This window comes from Nipponia nippon, unplaced genomic scaffold (genome assembly GCF_047370975.1).
Source record: "Nipponia nippon isolate SJK-2023a ecotype South Korea unplaced genomic scaffold, ASM4737097v1 scaffold_4, whole genome shotgun sequence".
In the NCBI taxonomy this organism is placed as follows: Eukaryota; Metazoa; Chordata; class Aves; order Pelecaniformes; family Threskiornithidae; genus Nipponia; species Nipponia nippon.
Window position 1 is genome coordinate 24,168,511 of NW_028262358.1, and position 24,326 is coordinate 24,192,836.

A 24,326-nucleotide genomic window follows, 5' to 3' on the forward strand; every position below is an offset into this window, starting at 1 on the left:
GTATCAATATATAATAACTATTCTCGTATTGCTCAGCTGGAGATAGCACGGTTAAAAACTTTGGAGGAGACAATAAAAGGTTTATTTCTGTCCTAAAGCTGGAACATTTTTCTATAATCTGCAAAGCATTTGCATCAGCTTATAAAGAATGCCTTATTCTGATGTACCGTGAAACATTCAGCAGGATGTCATATTACTGAAAACGCTTGCAAAGTTAATATGAACTTCAGTTACTAAACTTTTTTTAATAAAAATCAGCTTTCAAAACCTAACTCTGTAGTATTTATTTGTTTTGATAACCTTAAAAATCTGGTAAACACTAACATTAAAGTCTATTTTCTTTACCATCTAAATGTTCTCTATTTACATGTTGAACAGCCTCTCAAATATCTGTAGTTATTTTACAGCATCTCAAATCTGGAATTCCAAGAAAAGTTGTTAGCAGAAAACTTTAAGCCTCAACTCAGATTCCCAGAGGTTAATTATTTTACTGTTTACTTTTTCTGAAACCTAAGAAACGACATTATAAGGAATATCTGCTCTTTAATACCCATTATAAGAAATTGAGACTATACCTGTATTTAATTTACATTTCTCAGTGGGTTTCCCCCTATGAAGTCACATATTACATCATCGGAACAATTTGCAGATTGCTCTGTCATATTTTAGTGATTCAGTATTTATGATCTTATCTTCACTGTATTGCTAAGAAATGTAAAGAATGATGATACGTCTTCAAAGTTACTTGGCAGGATGAATATGTTTAGTGAATGTATTAGTTTTCCCCATGGCTTTCATACCCAGATAAATTTTTTTAAAGTTACCTTTTGTGGTTTGCTGCCACCAGGTGTTGAACAGGAGTGCTCACCAAGATTATCTGGTCCGCATTTTCGTACATCTTGTGTAGACAAAGGCAATTTCTCACTTGGGGAAGGCAGATGGGGACTGGTTCTTAGATTTAGGGTTGTTCTACGTAAAATGTAAGGGCTAACCTTTCCAGTGGGGATATCAGCAAACCCTGAAAAATAAACAGCTTCTGTTAAAAACAGCTAACTAAGTTAAACTTTCTCAAATGGATCTTCTCTTTTTTCACAACAGGGATAAAAATAGCTGATTAAAATAAATAATTTGTTCTATTGAAGAAAAAAAATCAAAAAAGGATCAAAAATGGATCAAAAAGATTGCTGAACAGATCTTGTGTATTCCAAAATTCATATGCAAGCCCTGGAAACTGTAGACAAGGTGCAACAGTAATGCTATAGCAAAATTTTTCAAACAAGTGTTTGGTCTTTTTCTTTACAGGTACATCATTATCTGGAGAATAATTTCAGTCTAAAAACATGTCCTGGTTTTACTAGAATTCAATCAAAGCACAATACCATGACATGGTATTCTTAAGTTTTCATATTTTTCTCTGCATATAGTGTTATAGATTGTCCATTATCTCTCTATTTAGCCTAAAAGTCAAACATTAACTGGCACATATGTCCTCAGAACAGGTGTATTTCCAGAAAAACAATAATGCTGGTAAGAAAATGAAATGCAAATAATGTGTAGACTTAGAAATCCTGACTTCTGGGAGTGATCACTGAAGTTGAGGCGATTCAGTATCTCTATGGCTTGTCCTTTAATGATGCAATTGCATTTATTATAAAGGAGTACTTAATAGGTAGTTGAACATACAATGTATTTTCCAAGCCCTGACTTGTGTAATCTTCTCAGTTACTTTCTGCTACAGTGAATCCTTATATGGAATATCAGGCTACCTAATTTCATTGCATTCATAGCAGAATGAAATTGAACTCTCATGAAAATGTTAATATATTACTGCTGCAGGCAAGAGAGTTTCGACTCAGGGAATTTTCATCGATTTAATGTATTGCCAATTAACACACTTAATTACCGATTCTGGTACTAAAAGAAATAAAGGCACACAAATAAGCAAACACTTGGGGAAAACACCTCAGCTTCCCCCCAGACACCTCTCCTCCCTAGTTTCTGGTCTCCAATCGTCTCGCCACACGCTACACCTTCAGCGAGGTAATGGGAGTGCAGGAGATGGGAGTCAGATCCTGCTCCTTGTTTTTAACTCAATTGCTGAGGCATGGAAGAACCCACTGGCTGTAGTGCCTCTGGGGTTGTACCTCCTCCTCAGTCTCCTCTTAGCCCACCTTGGACAGCCTCCCAGCTCCTGCCCCTGCTCAGGCACCCTCCCCTCAGCCCCACGCCCTGCTCAGTATGATACTTTGCTTCAGCATTACTCCTGTCCCGGCATTGTTTTCCCTTCATCTCAGCATTTACTGCCCTGTCTTACTCACGTTTTCACAGAGAGGCAAACACCTCTGACTGATTCCGTTTTGGCACACGGTTTTGTCCTTTGGAGCCAGCTTGACGTAACCATGTCTGGCATGAGGCAGCCCTGACCTGCTTCCTCAGATTCCCCCTGCAGCCCTCACCACCAACTGCTTGCCAGGCAGACCCCGCACAGCTACTCACTGCCTCTTTGACCTCATAAGCAGAAATATTGAAGGAGCTGTGGGGTTATGAAGGAAGCGAACATGACTCCATCACAGCTGGTACTCTAGCGCTCCGGTCTTGTGGCCTTTAAGGTTAGATTCAATCCACATCTATTCTCCTGTAAGTTTCAGTGAATGGTTCAAATCATGCTTTTAAATGACTAGAGCAAGTCTTATGTCAGCAGAACTTTGTTGCCATTACATATCATATGCTTAGCCTCCAATACATGATCACAAGGAACTACAAAGTTGTGACTGTCAGGACCATTTAACTCTTAGCAGAATGGTAGTTATTAAACCAACATAAACGTATTATGCTGGTCTAACACCACAGCTCCACAAACACTAACTTGGCACTAACTGGTACATCTCCCATTCACTACTTTCACTTTCCATCACTCTCACCAAAAATGTTTGCATAGTCACCTACTCACCCAGCGTAAAGCTAATTCAGCAAAGCAAAAGAGGAAAAAAAAAAACCCCACCTGCTATGCTCAGAGAATGTTTGCCTTTATAAAATGCATTAAATACCTTTTTTCACTACTTCTGGTAGTCCATCTGGCTCACTGTCTGTGTTCTCATGACCCAGCAGATTTTGACAGATATCATCTTTCCTCTTTTTTTTGGATGAAGTCTCTGGCACAGGGGATCTTGGTTCTCCATTATCTTTCCTGTTGTCTTCGCATCTCTGTCTTTTACTTGAAAGCTTAGTAGTATCTTCATCTGACCTCACCTCTTTGACAGAACGATTGCTCACTGTTAATGAGTTATCTAAATTCGGCAAAGGAGTGCTGACAGCATTACTTGTTGGCTGTTTCAGCTGAGCACTCAACAAACTGACTTGTGTTTTTAGCATCTCATTTGCTTCCTCTAGTTTATAATATTTAACAATTAGAGAGCAGTATTTCTCCAAGTTCTCATTTGCTTCTCTGGTTTTCAATTCTGTAGATTCCTGTAATTCTTCCAGTTTTAACTTGATTTCTTCTGTAACGGCATTCTCATCAGCACCTTTCAAAGCAAAATACCATTATTTATATAACTGCCAAAAAAAAATGCATATAGAAGAATTTATAATGCAATGGTCATACATCTTTTAATTAATTATACATGTTCTGTAACTGTACAACTATAAAAAAATAAGTGACAGTGTATAACAAAATCAGTAATATGTTAGACATAATATATTTGCTAAATAGAGAACAAACATGCAAAATTTGAAAAGAATCCTTGACCAATGCATGGGAAAACATTTTCCCTGTCATCTTGTAACTTCTGAACACTCAAGTTTGTACCCTTAACTTTCTTCAGGTATCATTTACAATACATTGCATCTCATGAGATGAGCCAAAATATAAAGAACAAAGCATGAGAATCACAGGGGAAAGCTTGCTGGAAAACGATAAAAGAACTTGTACACAAACTTTAGTTATTAAGACAAACACTCCCCTTCTTCCTTAAGCCACTTTTAACCACAAAAACATAATATTTAAAATATATCTTCATAATCCAGAGTTGCCTCTGATACTTTAAGAGAAGAAGAACTAGATTTTGAAAGTGTTTGACACATTTGCAGTTGTACTTTTTTATACTAGCTAAGAATCATGCTCTGTATTAGAGCTGCATATGCAAATGGACACCTTAGGGAAAAAGAAAGTTTTACAAACTAATGCACTGCTAAGAAAGCTTTAAGATGGAATCTAGATTCAGTTACCTTCTTTCTTATACTTTGACATAGTTAGATTTTTCTTCTTTAGTAGTTCGTCACTTTCAAGTAGTTGTTTCTGCAACATTTCCTTTTCCTGTTCCATCTGCTTACAGGATTTCATCCACAGCTGCACTTTATTATGGGCAAATTCATTTTCCTTCTTCAGTTGAACTATAATGTTAGTATTATCAGCCTGCAAAATAAGAAATGTAGTTATTACACCACAAACAATTCTTCTGTTTAAACATTACAGTGTTAAATGGAAGCTCAACTTTTATTCAATATTAGCTGTAGAGCATGGTTGTAATCTATACGTGTTTGCTTGTTTCCATACCACCTCATTATTAGCAGCTCCTTTACTGCAGGAAACATGAAAATCCTCTTATTAGACAGGTACATACAGGTGATTAACTCAGCAGAAATACAAGAATTCAAATACCAATAATGGAGACTTATTCTCTTCAGATATACCAACAAATTATGAATGTTCAGATTACTGATGTCAAGACTAGCATCCTACCTATGAGAAAGCAATATGAACTGAGGCAGTACTGATTTTTCCACCTGTTATCAATTCATTGACATGGCATATAAAAGTGCTGCTTTCCAGGTAACAATTCAAACCAATACCCTAAATTTTAAAGTGCTCTCTCCTAGTCTTAATCTCCTTTATCCCTCTTTTCGCCCCTAATGCATCTTATTACCACAAAGGCAAGATAACCCAGGCCTGCTTCGCACTCTAAATTCCAGCTCAAAAATACTATTCCAAGCAGTAGCAGATCATTCCTTTCCACCCACTTCCACTCTCCCGGGCTGCTCCCTGATCATCTGGTCTGGTACCAACCTGTGTGCACATACCACACAGTGAGCACAGCTAGAAGCCTTGTATGCTACATTTACACTACCACGGATACCATTTTCTGTCACTGGCACATATACTCTAGCACTACATAACTGGGCTGCTGGTATTAAACAAATTAACACCACAGTGGAGGGCCCTATGGAATAAACAACTGTTGAGCAAGATGAACGCATTACAATTCAGTGTTTACTTTCAAGTAAATTGAATTGACTATGTTTCTTCAAGAGTGCATTTAGAGAGATACTCATTCCTGAAGTGGGAGTACAGAGTTGGAGCCAGCAATGAATCACAGACAGCAGGACAAAAAAAAAAGTAGATGAGGAAAATGCAGAGGAAACTAATACAGGAATTCAGTTATATGGACAGTTAAACTTCACCTGTGCTACTAGAAAGCAAACCAAGCACACCTAGAACTGTTCCCAGCTATCAGTTGTTCACAGTATGTGGAGCTCATATTCTATCATCACTAAGAACAGTTTTGTCTTTTAGAGAATTACACTACTTAAAAATTGTAATGAGAATTCTATATAAAATGTAATTGATGAACTCTCAAGAATCAAGACCAATGTATCAAGACTAATGCTTAAGACAGAACATGGTATCTTTTATCATCAAAGTAATTCACAAACAGAAAATAGAGGTACTGCAAAATCTCTTTGAGTGTATTCTAACCATGTTATAACCCAGGTGCAATGTTCAGTGTAGACAGACTGCTGTGTTTACTATCACATAAACCAATTCCAGGGGATCTCAGTCATGGCATACGTAACAGAATTTTTCTAATGTAGATCAACAGTAAAATGTTTTCTCCCTGCTATATATTCTCATTAGTGAAACAAAGGCTGTATCAAAGTCAAGCCAAAGCTCTGGAGCCCTGGTTCCCAATCCTACGTTTATTTTACTATACGGTCCCTTGGGTCTCATGTAATTGGCAATGCTTACATACTATTTTCTTACCTTAGTTTTTAGGAGTTCTTGTAAGGTTTGATTAGCTTCTTTAAGGGAACTATTTAGTTCTTCTTTATTTGACTTCAAATGCTCAATTTCCAATTTTTGTGAGCTGATAAAGTGCTCCAGCGAATTCATCTTATCTTGACAGGCCTCAATTTCTGCTTCATTCTAGAGAACAAAAATGTGCCTAATTACTACAACACTAAATAGGACATTGAGTGGTATTTTAAATATGTACTTAAGAGCATATCACAGCCCACAGGAATTCCACAGCAAATTTGCTTGGAATGTTTTGAGGAGTTTAAAACTGAAAGAGCTATTTGTCTCAAGTATACATTTTGAATACCAGAATCTTGCTTCTAAGAAGTCTGCCATTAGAAAGCCCTTACATTTTACTATAACTTGCTCTTCAATTTACTTTATATTCACAAGAATGAAAATTATTAAGAAATAATTATAGTAAATTTTTTGCCTGTGTCCTACTGGCCTCAAGTACATATTCACAGACAGATATTTCTGCAGAAAAGATGATGGCTCTTTGTATACAGCATGGCTGATAAACGCATTTCCAACAAATTTGCCCTTATATCCTAAAGCAGTTAATCTTTCTTCCCCACTCCTACCAAAAGAACCATTTCCTGGACTAAAATACACTGTTGCTTTCCCTTTTTCAAATGTATAGTCCCAGCTAAATTATACATACACTCAACACTTAATGAGTTCTGAGGTAAATCCCCCTTTCACTGCTTGCTATATGGAAAAAAGTTAATTTAACACCTACTGCGTTCCAAGGTAAGTATATATAAAGTTTGGAAATATTGTTAACAAAGACAATTTCTTTTGCAATAGGATCGGCAAAAGTTTGTAAAATACATAGAATTTAATTAAAAACTCAGCACCATTCTTCCCATTTTCTGATTTACCTTTCGATTTGCTTCTGTCAGAGCATCCTGATGCTCTTTCTCTGCTTGAAGTAGTCTGTCTTTGTATTCTGATATTTCTCTTTTCATTTCACTTTCTTTTTCTTGTAGTTCTTTCTGGACCATCTCCAAACTCCTAGACAGTTCATTTTTTTCTGACATCATTAGATGCAGCTGAATCTGTAAACAGTAATAGCACATTCTTTGGTATTTAGAATTTTCTCAATGGAGAAACAGTTGACCTATTAAACTATTTGACTTTACATCTGAAATGTCTTTGAATTTCCAAAAAACAACTTGGTAAGAAAAAAGTATTTAACAGTGACTAAACACACTGTAATCAAAGAACGGAACACCTGAACACAAAAGGCAGGATAGAAGGCAAAGGAGGGTCTTCTAAAAAGAAACATTATAATCTGAGGGGTACACCAAGTGCAAGTTTGCAAACACTGTTAAATCAAGCAGCACTGAAAACCAAAGCTTAACCTCTCCAAACATTGCTCCCTCTGAGAGTGACTTGAGAGGTCAAGGGTCACTTTCCTCACCCTCTTTAAGATGACAAAACTTTCTAAGCATTTTCATTTTGATCCACTTTTATAACCGTACTTTTTGGACAGCTGGCCTGTACCTACGTACAGGATTTCTGAAAGCTGCAGAAATCTCTTTTCTATTACCACTCAAAGAACTACTAACTAATCGTTCTATCTCAGAAGAGAACATTAAATTTTTGGAAATCTGGAAGCAAGAACTTCTGATACTGTACATTAGCACAGCTCCCTTGACCAACCTCCACACATTTACTGCACTTGAGCATCTGGCCTTGAACACAGAAACACTACACACAGAGTAACTAACTTTGTTCTTTTCCGAATGTTCTTGAATAAGTTGTATTTCTGCAGCAAGCTTGTTTCTTTCTGTGGTAAATTCTTCCTGTAATTTGGAAATCTTCTGTTCAGTATCACTTAGCTTGACTTGTAGCTCAGTACAACTTTCAGTCAGTTCATTTACCTGAAATTAAATTTTCCAGAATTATTTTTAATACATGTGTCATGACCTCCAAAGAATTTTCTTATATGCAACAAGCAGTTTTTAAGATGGGTTATTTTATTCCCATAGCTGGTCCAACTCCAAGCAAGAGTCACAACAGGCTAATGCTGTTTTCATATGGCAAGTGTCCAACTATTGAATTATTGTTGTGGGGGATTTTTTGTTGTGGTTTTTTTGGGGTTTTTTTTATTTGTTTGTTTTTGTTTGGGTTTTTTTTGTTTGGTTGGTTTTTTTGAGCTCCCAAAGTACTTATTCTTGATATAAAAACTCACTCACCCAATAGTAATTTGTCTTTCCTCTTTTTCTTTTACAGGAAAGAGGAAACTATCCTGCATTATTTGGTTACTTAAACTTCTATGCCTACTTTCAAGCAACCTTCCCACTCATCCTACACAAAACAATGTCATGCTTTCCAGCTCTGTAACTTCAATGCAAACTCATGATTGCATTGAAAACAATTTTAAAAATAGGATGCTTACTGTAAAAGTCTGAGGTTAAAGTTATTTTAAGATATAATTTATTAAGGAAGTGGTAAGCCCAGAGGACACTTTATCCTCACTCCTAAAAAGGGAACTCTACCCTAATGGAAATGGTATTACCTTTTTACATAAAGTGCTCTTTTCACAAAGTGTAGATTCCAGTTCCTTCTCAAGGTCCTTATAAGACACTTTTAGAACATGCAGGATATCCAGAAAGGGTTCATTATCAGAAAAATGTTGCTCCTTCAGCTTCAACTCGGCAATCAAATTCTGCAGCCTTTTTTTTTCCTGGTGCCAACATTCATGCTCATGTTGCATGTGTGTCAGCTGCAAAGACAGCTCCTCTGTTTCTTTCACCTGCTTTTGAAGAGCACCATTTTCCTGCAGCTTTTCATCGAGTTTTTGTTTACAATCCATCAGTTCTTGAACAAGTACTTCCCTCGTTTGATCCAATTTGATATTTTCATTTTTTATTTCCTGACATTGCTGTAATAGTATTGTTTTATCTTGCTCAAGACGAGCCACCTGATTAATCAAGACTTGCTCTTTTGCTCTAGCATCTCCTTCTTCCTTGCGAGAAAACTCTAATTTCTCACTTACATCTTTGAGCTCAGACTTCAGCAATACCATGGTATTTTCAAACTCATCCTTGATTTGCATCTTTTCTTCCTCCTTTTCTTCTAACAGTTTTGCTGTAGTCAAATTCGAAGACTCTAGTTCAAGGATTCTTTCTTGCTTTTCTTTTAAATCTTTAGCCAAACACTCTTTCTGTGAGGTGAGGACATCAATTTGTAAGTTAAAACACTTCAGCTTTTCAGTCATCTCTTCCAGCTCCATTGTTAATGTTTCTGCCTCTGTTTTAGCAGTCTCTGACTGAATAATTGCATCTTCTAGATTTTTCTCTGACATCTCCAGCTCTCTTTCAAGCCTCTCTATTTTATCCAGAAGAGAGTCAGCTTTCCGTTCACTCTCTTTCAGCTTTTCAGCAATGTGGTGTTTTTTCTTCTCATCAGATTCAATTTTTACTTTCAGCTTCTCAATTCCATATCGCATTTGGTCTACTTCTTTCTGTGCTGAGCTGAATCTAGCAGCAAGTTCACCTTTTTCCGTTAGCAAGCCTTCCAAAGATCTGGAAAGCTTTGAATTTTCCATTTCTGATGAACTTAATTTACTCTGCACCATTTCTAACTCTCTTACAATCAGCTCTTTCTCCTTCTTCAGATCTGCTGCTTCATTTTGGAGTTTTCCTTTCTCTAAGGCAAAGGACACAGCATCATTTTCCAAACTTCGCAGCTTCTGCAGAAGATGATCTTTTTCATTTGACAATTGATTTACATCAGATTTTGCAGTCTCGAGCAGATTTGTTTGTGTCCTCACTTCACCCTCTAACCTTCTAATGAATTCAGTAGAATCCACCTTAGTTGACTCTAGGTCTTTTAATTTGTCTTGTAGCTTCTGATACTTCTGATCCAGTTCTTTTTTATTTTCAGACAAAATACTCAGTTCTTGGCCAATATGGTTTCTCTCAGCTGTGACTGAAACAAGGTGCTCTTGAAAGCTAGCAATAGTTTTCAGGTTAACTTCCCTCTCCCTTTCTAATTGCTGACATTTTGCCTGAAGCATTTCAATATCATGCTCTATGAACAAGGCATGGTTCTCAATATTAACTTGCTCAGATTTTGGACTCCTCTGTTCATTTTCAGCAGCGAGAAATTGTTCATGACAATCTCTCTTGGTCATTTCTACATCATCCAATGTGTCTGCTGCATTACACAATCCAACTTCATGTATCTCCAGCTCAGACTTTACGTTCTCAGGTTCTTTTTCTAACGAGACTACTCTAACAGACGATTGCTGCTTATTGACAGGGACCGATTCCAGTTTTTCTTTTATGTCACAGTTTTCTTCCTTAACAACTACAGTAGCTTCCTCCAGTTCTGCAAAAGCTGAGCTCTTCGGAGTTAACTGTGCATTCTGAAAGTTCAGCTCTGAGTTTAATTGCTCAACTGTCATTAGTAAATCAACATGTTTATAGCTTTCTTTTGTCTCATAGATCACCTTCAAATTTTCAGCAGTCTGTTGTTTTACCTCCTCCTGAAGCATTTCAGTGGTTATTTGATTTTCATAGCAATCCTCTGCACTCAAAAACATACTGCTGTTGGAAAATGACAATGCAGTGGCAGGGTCCGAAGGGCTGGTTATTTTTCCTGACATATTTCTACACTCATGTTCTCCAGAAACCTTCTCAGTATAATCTTCCATTAATCTCACTTCAGCAGTCTCAGTTACGTTTTCACACACAGAGGTATCTCCTACAGCCATTTTCTCAATGGAGTTTACTTTAGGTTTATTGCTTTTCAGTGCTGAGTTTTCAATAGGCACTCCCAATTGATAAGGACTATTGTTTTCTTGTTCAGTGTTCTGCAAGGGTTAAGAATCAATCCATTAAAAAAAGGAAAAGAAAAAGAATATAAATAAGAAAAAAACAAGGTGAGTTTTAAAAGTTTTCTTAAACTAGTAAAGCTCCTCCTCTTCTGTGAGATAAATAGATAGCATCCTTCTCTACTTCAGAAACTGCTTTCTTATGGAAAGGATTTACACTTATTTATATTCACATGCATCTTTGGCCAAAAGGTTTTAAAGATACTGAGGGAGAAATTTCAGCCAAATTTACCGAAAGACTAAGTGCAAAGATATCACATGCCTCTATATTTTGGGAAAATAGGTGTCTACGTGACAAAGTGAAAAATTATTAGAATCACTAATGGGGGAAAGGTTTACTGCTCACCTTCTATTAAACACTAGAGAATCTTCAAGGGACACAAGCCCAAATCCTCGAACAATCCCTTTTCCAAATTTCTACTGTCTGTCAGAGCTGTGCTTACATTTAGCATCACCTGATGCTCTCATTTGAAATAATAAAAATTAGTAACTTCAAAACTTGAGGACTCCAAAAAAGAACTGGGTCTGAAGACAGCACCTGAATAATCTGTATTGAGTACTTCATCTTAAAAAAGCTCCAGCTATGTATGGTAAGGAACAGTATTTCTTTCTTCAAGTGTCTGTGTATCAGTGTGGATGCTCTATGTCAATTGCAAGCAAGACATACCAGTGAAAGATTTTCTTCTCTGCAAGGAACAGTTGCTCAAAGTGTAGAGCTTCAAGATGCTCTGACTGTGAGAGCAGTGTTAATTTCTGAGCCTATGTTGACTGGGCACTGGAGGCCACTTGCACAGGAGTTAATGGTCAAAACTGGAATTCTCACAAACAGAAAATCCACCTGTTAGAATTATTTTTAAGGGGAACTGGTTTAATAAACTGTTTTTCCTCCATTCTGAGTGAGGTTTTGATAATGCCACTCCCTACAAAGAGGAGCAAAATCTAGTTCACTCGTTGCACGCTACCTACAGCACTGAAAAAAGAGACAGACCTGACTCCCAAATTTCTTGTTCCCTTAGGTATTTTGAAGGAATTCATGCTGAAATGAAAATTAACTGTTCTTCTACCAGCTCATTCTGTTCTGCTGTTGATGGTACTGAAAGGAATTAGAGGTGTGGAAGCTGTCCTAGTTTGCTTGTCCCACAAAGGGACATGGGAAGCGTGTGCATCTTTAACCGACTGCATTAAATCAGAAATCTAAGCTTGTAAGCACAGTACAGATACACACAGCGCATGCACACCCACTAACACAGCAGGATCCACACTGACACAAACCTGAAGAGAAACCAAGAAAGTAGCGCAAAGTATTACACAACTCTAATAGGTTAAACTTGTTGGTTTTGTCATCATTTGTTATTTCTCATGATCCCTGCGATGCATAAACTAGAACTCAAGGTACAGCTTATTTTTCTATTTTCTCTAAAGAACAGTACCACTTCTGTGGAACACAATTTTAAACACATTTAAAAATTTAAATTTAGCTTACCATAAATCAAAGGGTTTACATAAAACTGATTTGCATGACAGCAATTACTTACATTTTCAATATCTGTGCACAGCAGTGAATGAGAACTTAAATCAAGGACTTGTAGTTGGAGTCTTGCTGCTTCCAGCTCCAAGGACAGATTCTCAGTTTGTTTTCTTTCTGCTGCCAGTATGCACTCCATCTCCATAGTCACATTATTCAGTTTCTGCTGCCATTCTTCCTTGTCAGATAGATTTTTCTGTTTGAGATGATCTATTTCTTTTCTTTCAGAAAGTATAACTTCTTTCAGCTCTTGTATTTCCTCATTTTTCATATTCTCTTGAATGTGAAATTGGTCTTCGAGCACCTTGATGGCCTTCTCATATGTCTGACACAGCATCTGAAGTTCTTCAATTCTACTCTCAAGGTTAGATTTTCTAGGAGTAATACTCCTGGGCTCTCTAACAGAGTCCAATTTGTGATCATTATGACACTTTTCAACCAAAACTTTTGTTGCACCTTCTGGAATTATTTCTGCAGAACTGTCTGGCTGATTCATTTCCTCTGTCCATTTGCACATACCACTGTTACAAGAATCAACCACCTCACTTACTTTTACAAAACAAGGACTTTCAAAAATATCTGAGGAAGAAACCATGGACTTAGTTTCATCTAATTTAGACAGCATGTCATTTTGGCTAGAAGATAGTGGCACTATCACAGAATCTATACGAGCATTGCTCAGACTTGTTGACAATGCAGAATTTTCTGCCTTCAATATTTCAATACAAGACTGTAGCTCAGATATCTTTGAGCTCATACTGCAATGTTGTTCATATAATTTTATATGTTCATTCTGGAAAGACAAAAGCTTCTCTCTTACTTCAGCAAAGTGTACTTTAACTTCTTTGTTGGACAATTTTAAATCTTCGTAGTCAGAACTGCATCCAGTACTGCATTCTTTAAGTGTGGAGGTCATTCCCTTATTATCAAAATACATTCTCAGATCGCTGTTATCACTTTGATCCATAAGTTCATCAGGAAAAATAGCTTTCTCCGCTTTTAAATTTTTATCTGCATTCATTATGTTCTCTTTCTCCTCCGCCACTTTATTAATACCTGTGATGCTACTGGTCTTTGTGTCTTTAAATCCAGAGGCTAATACAATGTTCTCACTCTGAAACCTCTCACACATTTTCTCGAGCTCGCTCAGATTGTTTATCGTTACCTGCAAAGAGGATGCCAGCAAGACCGATGAATAACTTTCATCCATTCCTCTTTTGCCACAATTCTGGGAACCACTATCATAATTATACTCCAATGAGTGGCCATCTTCATCTAATACTGTAAACAGAGAACCTGAAGTTTTCAATTCTTTAACAGACAGTAGTTCTTGCTGTAGTCTCTCTTTCTCTCTCACACTTTTCTCAAGTTCTACTTCCATGCCTTTTAAAGCAGTCTCCAGTTGCATCACTTCTAACCTGTAGTTCTCTAGGGAGAGTTCTCTGTCCTCAAAATCCATTTGAAGAAGCTCAAGTTTAACTTGGTATTTATTCAGCTCAGCATCCTTTTCTTCCATGGACTTCCTCAACTCTTCTGAGTGGAGTCTCTGTTCACAACTAACATCACACATTAGAGGTTCAGTTTTTGTTTCTAGTTCCTTCCCTAATTGCTCTTTGTCTTGAAATACGATACCACATTTCTCTTGCATTGTATTTTGTGTTGCCCTGACATTTAACATCTCCTGTCTTAAACAGTCAAGCTCCATAGAAGGCACACGTTGGGTACTGGAAAATTCTGACTGCAATTGCTGAAGTTCTTCAACCAAATCTTTTTTTATTTCTTCTGAGGCTATTAGTTTACATAAGATATCTTTATTCTCACTAAATACCTGTTTCTCATGTTCTAATTTTGCTTTTTTTTCCTCAAATTCAACTGTCCGATCTCTCAGAATGCTCATCACATTTGCATATACTTCTTCCACTGATTTATACTTTTCTTGCAAAACTTTAAGCTCTGTTTTCATTTCTTCAGTTCTTGACTCAATACGTTGTCTTTCCTCCTTGTGTTTTCCAGACATTTCAGAAATTGTTTCTTCTCTTTCCTTTAAACTATCAGAAATATTTTTATTTGCTTCCAGTAAAGTTATTTGTTCTTGCTCTAAAGCTCTGCTTAAATCCCTAAGGGTTGCATTTTCTTCAGTAAGTTCCTCAATTTTTTTGCTATATGAGCAAATCATTGAAGACATGTCCTTCTTCTCTGAATCCCACGTTCCAGACATGAGCTTCAGCTGTCTTACTGAATCCTCAAGCAATTTATTATTGATCTTTAAATCCTGAAGTTCAGCTTGTCGGTTTTCTAATCTTTCATTCAGAGTTTGCAGTTGCATGTCCTTTTCCTCAAGAATAGCTAAAGTTTTATCAACTAATTTCTGACGTGCTGAAATATCTGCTTGCAAGTTACTAATGTGCTGTTTAGTTTCTGTCACGAAGCTTTCATGCATCCGTTCTACATTAAATAATCTTTCTTCTGTGTCACCCTTCGTTTGCAGTAAGTCTTCATACTGCTGCTGCTGATTTGAATTCAGCTGCTTTTGAGCCACTAAGGAAATCTCAAGAGAAGAGATCTGATCTCGTAAAATGGCCAGATCCTTAGTTTTACCTACTTCTAGAAAAGGTCTCACACATCCATGATCCTCAGCAATGGAGTTATTTGCTGCAAATTGCAAATTATCCAACACAGTTTTATCCTGACCACTTTGTAAATTAACTCCTCCATCTTCTGTCATTTCTGAAGTATCTTTTGCTTTTACAAGACAACAGACTTTTTCATATTCACCAAGCAGATCATTATAACATTGCTCCCTTTGCAGTCCTTCACTTGCTGCTAACTGTAACTTTTCTTCTAGTTCACCAACTCGGTTGGTAAGCTGGAATATTTTACAGGACATATTTTCTACCTCTTTACAGTACTTTTTATCAGAACATTCTGCTTTCTGCTGGAGTTCATCAAAAACTTTTTTTTGTTCTTCTAATTCTGCACTTTTACATTCCAGCATGTCTTTAAGTTCTCTAATCTCTGTGCTTTTCCTGTCACTTTCAGTTTCCATCATTCTGAGTTTCTCACTATGCTCATGATTTTGGATTTGCTGACTTTGAAGGGAACTCTCCAAGTCATTAATATGAGTCAGCATACCTTCCTTTTCAGACTTAAGTTTATTTATAAGATGATCATTTTCATTTTTCCACTGAGAAAAAGCAGTAGCCTCTTTTTGCAATTCTTCGCATTCTCTCTGCTTGAATCCAAGGAGCCTCTGCAACGCTTCTGATTCTTCCTCCATTTTACTTATTTTACAGTTTTGTTCTTTAATATGATTATCTTTTTCCTTGAGCAGGTCTTGGGTAGAATTTTGTTGCTTTTCCATGTCAGCTAAAGTTATTTTCAGCTTCTCCAGCAAAAGGGAGCTCTCTTGCTTTTTAAATTTCTCTTCCAGTAACTTCAGCTCTGCCTCCTGAAAAGTATTCTTATCTGTAAAAGAAAACACCATGAAATCTTTGCCAATCAATACTGGCAAATCTACTGATAATTTTCTAGATGAAATATTACTATTTACTTTTACTATTTTCAATTCTCATTCTAGTCCAAAGCATTACTCTCAAGTTATATCACTGGATAAAGGATTGTTTGTATCACCTTAGGCTATCAGACACTATTTACTCATAGACATTACCAACTTTTCACTCTGCAGTCTGATACAACTCTGCCCTCCAAGCCAGTCAGTCCTTACTTCTCAGGTGTAACCACCTGTTGTTTCTGTGTCTCACTTTCACCAAGTTTTATATAAAGTAGCATTGCTTTTTAAAAAAAAAAAAATACAACAAGAAAACCCCCAAAAAAACCCCACCAAACACCAAACCAAAAACAAGACAGGTCTCATTCCAGTATTTGACCTTCTTGTGGGTCAGTCTTGTACTCCGTTTCTGCCAAAGAATGTCTAATTCTACACAGTCATTTTCCAAATTGTCACAATTATTTCCCTGACTTGATAGAAAAAGACTAAGAACCATCAAGGATAAGTACAGGGTTGGGGGGAAGGCACTACGCTCCACTAGCTAGATGGTAAAGGCTGCAAATTCTCTATATGATCAAAACCAAATCATCAGTTGAAAGCCAGTGAAAAGTTCAGTCATTAAGGAGAACAGAATCAAATTCAAAAGCTTCATTTTGAAATATTACATGAAGTTTGACTGATGCACAGAAACAACTGGGATGCAAGGAAACAAGTGGGAATCTATCCCCTTCTTTTAATCAGATCCAGCAGAACTACAAGGTATATTTCAACTCAATTTCTGAAAAACTGTAATCTCAATTAGAAAAACCACTGCAAGCAAGACTCAACTATCGGTGGTTATGTAACATTTTTCCTACTTTATTTTTTTAAACTCTGTGAAATACATAGAAGAATTACAAAACAGAAGTTTTCTGGTTTAAAAAGATCCTATGAAATCCAGTTTGCTGATCATTTCAGTACACTTTGATTAATTTCAAAATTGTGTATCTTCAGGAACTGTATATGTTCACAGACAAAAATTCATTTCCATTTAGGACAAACTCAATGTTGATTAAAAACACTAATCATATCCCACAGCAGAAACCTTTTTACTTAATTCACAACGAAACTTACAGGACTGCAGGAAACATACATCATTAAACATGCAACAGGAGTTCTTAAAATTTCAATATGTAACTCACTTTTCATCTCTTCCGCAAAATTCTGGCTCTGCTTTAGAGACTGCTTGAGCGTATTTAGTTCTTCTTCAAGTTGGTGGATCTCTTGCAATTTTTTTTTAATTTGACAGTCAAGAAGGTTTTTCTCCTGCTTCACTTCCTAAAACAAAACCAAGTAACACCATATTTCATGTGAATTGCCAAGAAGATCAAAGAAATCAGTTCATTTAAATGAAAAGAAAGATATTCCATTAGGTTCTATTAAGTCTTTGGGCAGCTATGCCTGGGTTCCTAAGCACTGCTTGGGTACATAAGCTGAACTATTCTTAACTAGTTGAGAGCACCCGAGAGATGTTGCCAGTTGACATAGTTAGCATGCCTCTTGTTTGCCTAGAGCAAACAGCTCCACATGACATGCCGCAAACAGATTGAGACAGTACAGTACATATCCTACAAAATCTGAGCTGATGAAGTTAGGCTACTTTCCCAAAGCTACTTTCCCTGCAATGGCATCAAAATTAACAAGAAATTTATAGATCAGATTTCACCTACCATCTCATGTAGAGACAAGCTCTCTTTCCACTGAACATTATAGAAGGGAATCATAGGATCGTTTAGGGTTGGAAAAGACCTTTAAGATCATCAAGTCCAACCGTTAACCTAGCATCATCACAGCAACACTGGTCAAATTTTATTTAGAAATGCTTACTCTTTCAGAGGGTTGTTTTACCGTTAAGAGTATTTTCTTCCAACTAAATTGAGTTAAAAAAACAAAACAAAACACACACAAAACTATGTAACTACACTGCATCTAGGAAGCCAAATAAAAGTTCTTCTAAGGAAACTAATCCTTTACTAATCCAAACTCCTGTGCTGCTGGACAACAGATGGCATGGAACTGGCATGGCCCAATTGGAAACAGGCCATCAATTATTCATCCGTTTACTACTAGCAGATGGGCAGCAATTCACAAAAGCCAAGCCCAAGAAATGGAAAGGTCTGGATGAAAAAAAATTAAAAGCTTGCTGGCATGGCAGTCTTGTTTTTTGCGACAACATAAATAAATCACCCTCAGAACATGATTAAAATTGTCACTGTCACTAACAGTTACCTTCCCTTCTACTCATAGTCTTCCCTACCCCCAGTTTAAAAAAAAAAAAAAAATCCAGCCACATAAGTTTCGATGAAGAAAGTTTTCTAGCAATCTTAATTTTTCAAAGTACAAGTGTCCAAACTTCTTGCATTCAAAGCACCATACACAGATGCAATACAAGAACATGAAGTAAACAAGCATGTTCATTAGAAAAATCTAGGGTAATCTGCGGAAAGAAAACCAAGTAAGTTTAAGGAATTAAAATGTCTGAAAGGTCCAATTATTTTGATTTGGTGCAAACATTCCCAATAACCAGCACTCAGCAAAACCCAGGAACCCATAGTTTAATGGACTAAGTATCTGATAGTAACTAGCCATTTACACTTTCCAAAGCTATAAGTAAAAGAGTCAATTTGGTTTCAATCCAGTTATCAATTCTACTTGTACGTTGTATTACTCAAGTTAGCCATTCTGCTATTGTCCCTTGAAAAAGCAAAAATCAAACCAAAGCGAACTCCAAAACCTATATGCAGGTAGTGCTATTATTCTGGAGAAACTCTCCACAGGGCAGGCTTATGAGCAGTTTAGGGACTGACTGACCAATTTTTCCAAGAATAGTTATCGGCTTGCTTGCACCATCAAAGTGTAAACCATATGTGAAGATGCCAGAACTGCTAAGCTATTGAGATGTCACCATTGCAAAGCTTAGTAGTCCTCAGACTAAGCATAACCTGTATGTCTCACATGTGTATCTGTTTTGCAACTTTTTTGGAACACCAGTCTTATTATACAGTAAGGACAAAGCACAGCAGTGGATTTACCAGCTGAAAACAACTGTATTCTCCAGTGGGTAGTTAGACTATTAGTGTAAGACTGCAACAATTTCTGTTTAATAAAGGTAAAGAAATGCCACTCTCTCTTGTTTTCTTTTGCTATAAACAAAATCTACTGTCAACAAAGCCTCCAAGAGTTTGAAACAATTTGATGTAATTTTTTGCATTATACTTATTTATGAAAGTGAGGCAGACAAGCCACGCCCTAAGTTCTGCTGACATATACCATGCTTTCTCATGTGCAAGTCTTAAGATAGAGAACTGTAGTGTTACTGATCTCTTCAGATATTACTATCTCCCCCAGATTAAGCTCTTATATAGATTTATTGGTCATGTTCTAATACATCACCACTGTCACCAGCTGTCGAATTGTCTGACCAAGACAAAGAAATATGAAGAAAGAAATCTTACTATAGTTATAGCCTAGTAAGATGGATATAAGACTGGGAGATAAAATGAAGCACAACCAAGAATTTGCAGCGAAAAAGGTATTTCCACAAATTAGATGCTCTCTGACAATGGGATCTCAAAAAAACTGTATCAAATCTAACCTGACTCCATAATTTCAAAGCCAGAAAGGGCATGAGACTACAATATCTGCTATAAACTACTTTTTTTTGTCTAAAAATAGGAAAGATTACATTAAGAATGTCCAGAAGGAGGATGATGGAGGCTTTCCTCTTCCGAGATACATTGGAAGAACAAAAATTATCTTGATTAGTCTTACCACTGGAAGGCACTGGTTACATTTATTTACTAAATAGGCTTCAAGGACCACTATCTGCCATCGAGGCCAAGTGGCATGGAACAGCCCATATCTGTACCACTAAAGTCTTCTGTTTTCCAAAACAGGTGGCTCTAACCAAACCGCTTGCTGGGAATGGTCCCAGGCTCATGTGAACTCCCAAACTGTGCCTGGGAATTGTATGAAAGAGTGCTAGTCAGCTGGGCCAAAGCCATGTGAAGTGCTGTTCTAACAATTAACAGTATAAATAGTCACATTCCAATAGCTGGGAATGTTCCCAGACGTTGTGATCTACCAGCATGAATGCACCTCAAGTTTCACGGTATACTAAAGCTGTACCATTGTTTGTGCTGATCCGAACAAAACCCACTATTTTACTTTAAATTTGTTCATAGAATTTTGACAGGTAAATTTTTGTCAGAAATTATGCCAGATTATTTTATATCTGCTCATGACAACAGGCAACAAGCAAAATAAGAAACTGTTTAAATAAAACAAACCGTGACATGGATTACATAGGTATTGAGGTCTTTCTTTTTTTACTTCCGATTCTCCAAATAAAGGGTGAAATTTGCATTGAGAGGTCTCTAGTGGCACAACTGCAACAATTTCAAGTGTAGCTGCTCTAATTGCCACCAAAGCAAAACAATATAACTGAGAAGATAAAGGAGACATTAAAGTGAAAAGATTTCTGCATCTGTGAATATAAGGCAGTATGGCAGCATCCAAAAACTTCTCTGAATTTATCTTCATTTGGGGGAAGTTTTTACAGCAGTGTATATTTGTTGGACTGTGTTTCTTCCAAGAAACATGCTTTTTTTTTTAAAGAGGATATAGTATGTCTTTGTACAAAATCACTGAGTTTGGCAGTGTGCATCAAAGCAGTAGTCAGTGATTCTAGAATTTACTTTTAGAATCAGATAAGCATTGATATATTTTTATTTCAGGACCAAGAGCAAAAACAAAACAAAAACCTATTTTTGATAAGAGGTAAGTCCAACATGAACAAGAACCATATCAGCAGCATTACAGTAATGAATCCTAAGCACGCAGCCAGTTCCACAAATTGCATTAACATACATGATGTTAGTGAAGCCCTCATTTTGTGTTACAACTAAGATACATTATTAAGATAATCCATAAAAGTGTTTAAAGATTGCTTATGGGGAAATACGCTACACAAGTAAATGCTCGACAGTATTAGTGTTTACAGATTGCCAATTTATGCTATTAATTCTATCAACTACTCCTCTGCATTGGTTACCTCAAAGCTTCTTGTCAAATCAGTTTCCTTAGCCTGGGCTGCTAATAAAGCCTGCTCTGCTCTGCACAGCTTCTGGGTGAGATCACTGGTATCATGTTCCAAGCGTTGCTTCACTGCCATTACCTGTAAGAATGTTGAAAATTGATGTTGTATTCACAGGCATATATAACTTTTTTTAAACTCCCATTTTTGAAATCCAACATTCTATTACAAAGTAAAACTACATCATTTAGTCCCACCATGAACCTAAGGCTGCTTCACTGTGGTTTAGAAAATAGCTGCTTATTGCCTTTCCACTCCTTTGCCTCCGAGCAGAACGATGGTATGTCTCTAATACACATGAATTTCTAGACTGTCTGAAACTGGATTAATACATCCAACTTGCAGCTACATCACCACAATGATATCTGTAGGATACAAATGAGATTGGGAATGTAATAGCCTTTTTGCTAAGCTATGAGAATCAGAAGGTTAGGATCATAACTGCACTTATTGCTTCATTGACACATATTTTATAAAAACTGAACAGGCTTTAGCTCTTTCAAAATAGTCCTATAATGCTCCAGATTAAAAAGGAAGGAAATGCCATTATCAGGTCAAAAAAGGGGAAAAAAAAGCCTATTCTGAGGTCATTAGGTAATAAATTAGCTTTCCTGGAGAAAGAACTAAAAGGCACCTATTTTTCACTCTATGAAATCAATTTCTTCAGTAAGCATATACGAAGCAATGTGCATATAAAGAAACCTCCACTGAAAACGTTTGACTGAATGTATTCCCACGGCTATATTTCTAAAATAAAACAAGCCTGCAAGAAAGCTGTTGTCAGTTTTAGAAATGCTGTTTCAGTGCAGCCTGCCTGCTAATGGGGCTTCTCAATATAACTTTCAAAAACTTGTGGCCCTTTTTAGAAATTCAGTTAGCTCTGCTGCTTTATAGCTGGTCTCAAGAGTTTTTTGAGGCTTTTAAACATTCTTCTTTTCTCATCACCCACTCTTCAGGCTTGTGCTGCTTTCTAACTTCCTTAAAATTGTGGTTTTGTGACAACAAATGTGTTCTAATAGCTAGCTGCTGCCAAAGCTGTGGAAGGCCTCCTTCATACTGATGTTCCTCCTCACACAAGCCCCATCTGAATTTCTGGAGAACCAGTTCAGGGAATTAAACTGATAGCAAACACTTGTGCCTGTGTACATGTATGCTAATTTACATATAATTTTTTCTTTGCTTTTTCGGCTTCTGTATCAGCAGCCTGCAGGGTCACATGAGGGGTAGCACTGCTAAAAAACAAGTACCAGGAGCGCATGGTCAAGGTGTATGAAATGGGGCTGTTGTTCCAAAGGGCAACTAACTCTGGATCAGTTTAGCTCTATCACCAAACTGCACCTCTGCACGTTTTCTATATAAGGCGTCTCCCGTGATCAGCTTTAGCTGCTCCTCCCTCAAACAGATTTATTTTAGCTGCGCTGTTCTGCATTCACATCTCCTTCCCTGTGGGAAATGGACTAGCCCCAAACTTTTAAAAGCCTGTAATTCACATTTAAATACATAGTATTTCAGTGAGAAATGGTAAATACAAAACAGCTAATGCAAACTGCACAAAACATTAATACAAGTCCCCACATTAATTCTTTTTTGCTTTATGTATAATTAAATAAAGGCAGTACTGCTGAGACAACTAAATACCAGCTCTAGTAGAAGATTTTAATATAAAAAAGCCTACTTTGTCAAATTCTGCCTGCAGAGCATTGAAGTCATTTTTGGCTTGCTGTAGCTCCTGATTCAGTTTGTTTCTTATCTGGTGGCACTGCTGATCCAGTGTTTGTAAGGAACGTTGCTGACAAGAGAGTTCCTAGAAAACAGCAGTACAGTAGAAAAGAAATGAACAAGTCTCTATGTTGGCTACTGGAGCAATAACAACTGATTTTCATTAGCAGATACTGCCTGCTCAGAGGCACTTGACTTACACAGTGAACAACAGTTTAAGAACAACTTTGAGGCATTCTGCAAATGTCACACGGGCAAGAATGGCCCTAACCTGATTTATGTCATCTGCTTAAGAACTCCATTACAGCAACATTCCTATCACAGAAAGGGAAAAAAAATTAATCTAAAACTAGTAAAAGCAATGGTATTAAAATTCTTCATCCTAAATATAAGCTTCATATAAGAATTACATTACACTACAACTGGACAAATTCATCTCTGCTATTATTTACTTACCATACTATAAGGTCAAAATTTTTTTCTAGGAAAATTAAAAAATAGTCTTAAGAAATACCTAGCATGGGACTGAGCAACAAGATAATCTTACAAGGGCAGTCATGAAAACTGCACAAAAAATAGCATTCCTAAAACAGACTTCCGGAAATCTGTAAAAGGACAATATAGTTCATGTGGATCTTATGACATGCCAAGTAGGCATCCATCAGGATAAACAGCTGTACTTGCCATTTCTCATGAGGCCTCTTCCTGTGTCTTTGGACCTTATAGTTGTGATTCTGCACAGATTTCAGAGGTTTATTAGGATGTAAAACAGTAAGTCATGAGGGTAATAAAAAGCAATTAAGGAAAAAAATAGGATATTTGTCAGCAGTAATCTCTATGCAAAAGTTGCAATATGCTCTACGAACAAATTCTAAGATCCTTGTGAAGGGGAAAAGGCAATAAAGTGCTTGTGCTTCTCTTATTAGTTCTAGAGTATAGGCGTAGTTACAGGCAAGCTGCTTCACTAAAAGACACAGTACCATACTGTCACCAGTGAAACAAGATAAAAGAAAGAAAAAAGGAGAAAAAAAAAAAAAAAGAAATGTTCACAGTGAAGGAACTAGAGCTGACATTTTCTGCAATGTGGCTCTGGCTCCCAGGTGCATGAACCTCCTGCACACAAGTCAGTGTATTTTAGTCAGTCACATCTGTGCAATAATGCCAGCATCCTTTACATTCTGCTCAAGAGCAAAAACAGCACAAGAGGCCCAAGCGCTTCCTACATCAGTAAGACATCCAGTAAACAAACAGCTCTTGTTTATCAGGGAAAGTATGAATGAGTGTGGAACTGTCATAAACAGAAAACCTGGAAAGATCAATATTAAAATATTTATATATATTAAATAAATATTATATATAATATTTATTATAATATTTAGATAAGTATATATTTTTAAATATATAATTTCTATATAAAATATATATAATATATTAATATATAATATATATAAAATATATATATATTTTATATATATACATAATTTAGCATTTTTCTACATAGAACACAATATAGGTAAG

At 36.6% G+C, this 24,326-nt stretch overlaps 1 protein-coding gene across 2 annotated transcripts in view; it reads right to left on the bottom strand.

The window, feature by feature from the left end:
* CENPF (centromere protein F) overlaps nucleotides 1-24,326 on the bottom strand; it is a 46,935-nt gene that overhangs the window by 4,961 nt on the left and 17,648 nt on the right. Inside the window, exons 9-19 of one of the 2 annotated variants that reach the window (XM_087776835.1) lie at nucleotides 22,765-22,893; nucleotides 21,048-21,170; nucleotides 17,137-17,272; nucleotides 12,458-15,912; nucleotides 8,601-10,901; nucleotides 7,810-7,962; nucleotides 6,958-7,134; nucleotides 6,041-6,202; nucleotides 4,228-4,414; nucleotides 3,048-3,524; nucleotides 825-1,018 (exon numbers count right to left, since the gene is read on the bottom strand). In XM_087776835.1, the coding sequence (XP_087632961.1) occupies nucleotides 825-1,018; nucleotides 3,048-3,524; nucleotides 4,228-4,414; nucleotides 6,041-6,202; nucleotides 6,958-7,134; nucleotides 7,810-7,962; nucleotides 8,601-10,901; nucleotides 12,458-15,912; nucleotides 17,137-17,272; nucleotides 21,048-21,170; nucleotides 22,765-22,893 (7,494 nt within the window). The remainder of the gene's footprint in view (nucleotides 1-824; nucleotides 1,019-3,047; nucleotides 3,525-4,227; nucleotides 4,415-6,040; nucleotides 6,203-6,957; nucleotides 7,135-7,809; nucleotides 7,963-8,600; nucleotides 10,902-12,457; nucleotides 15,913-17,136; nucleotides 17,273-21,047; nucleotides 21,171-22,764; nucleotides 22,894-24,326) is intronic. The other variant, XM_087776837.1, reaches the window with a different exon arrangement.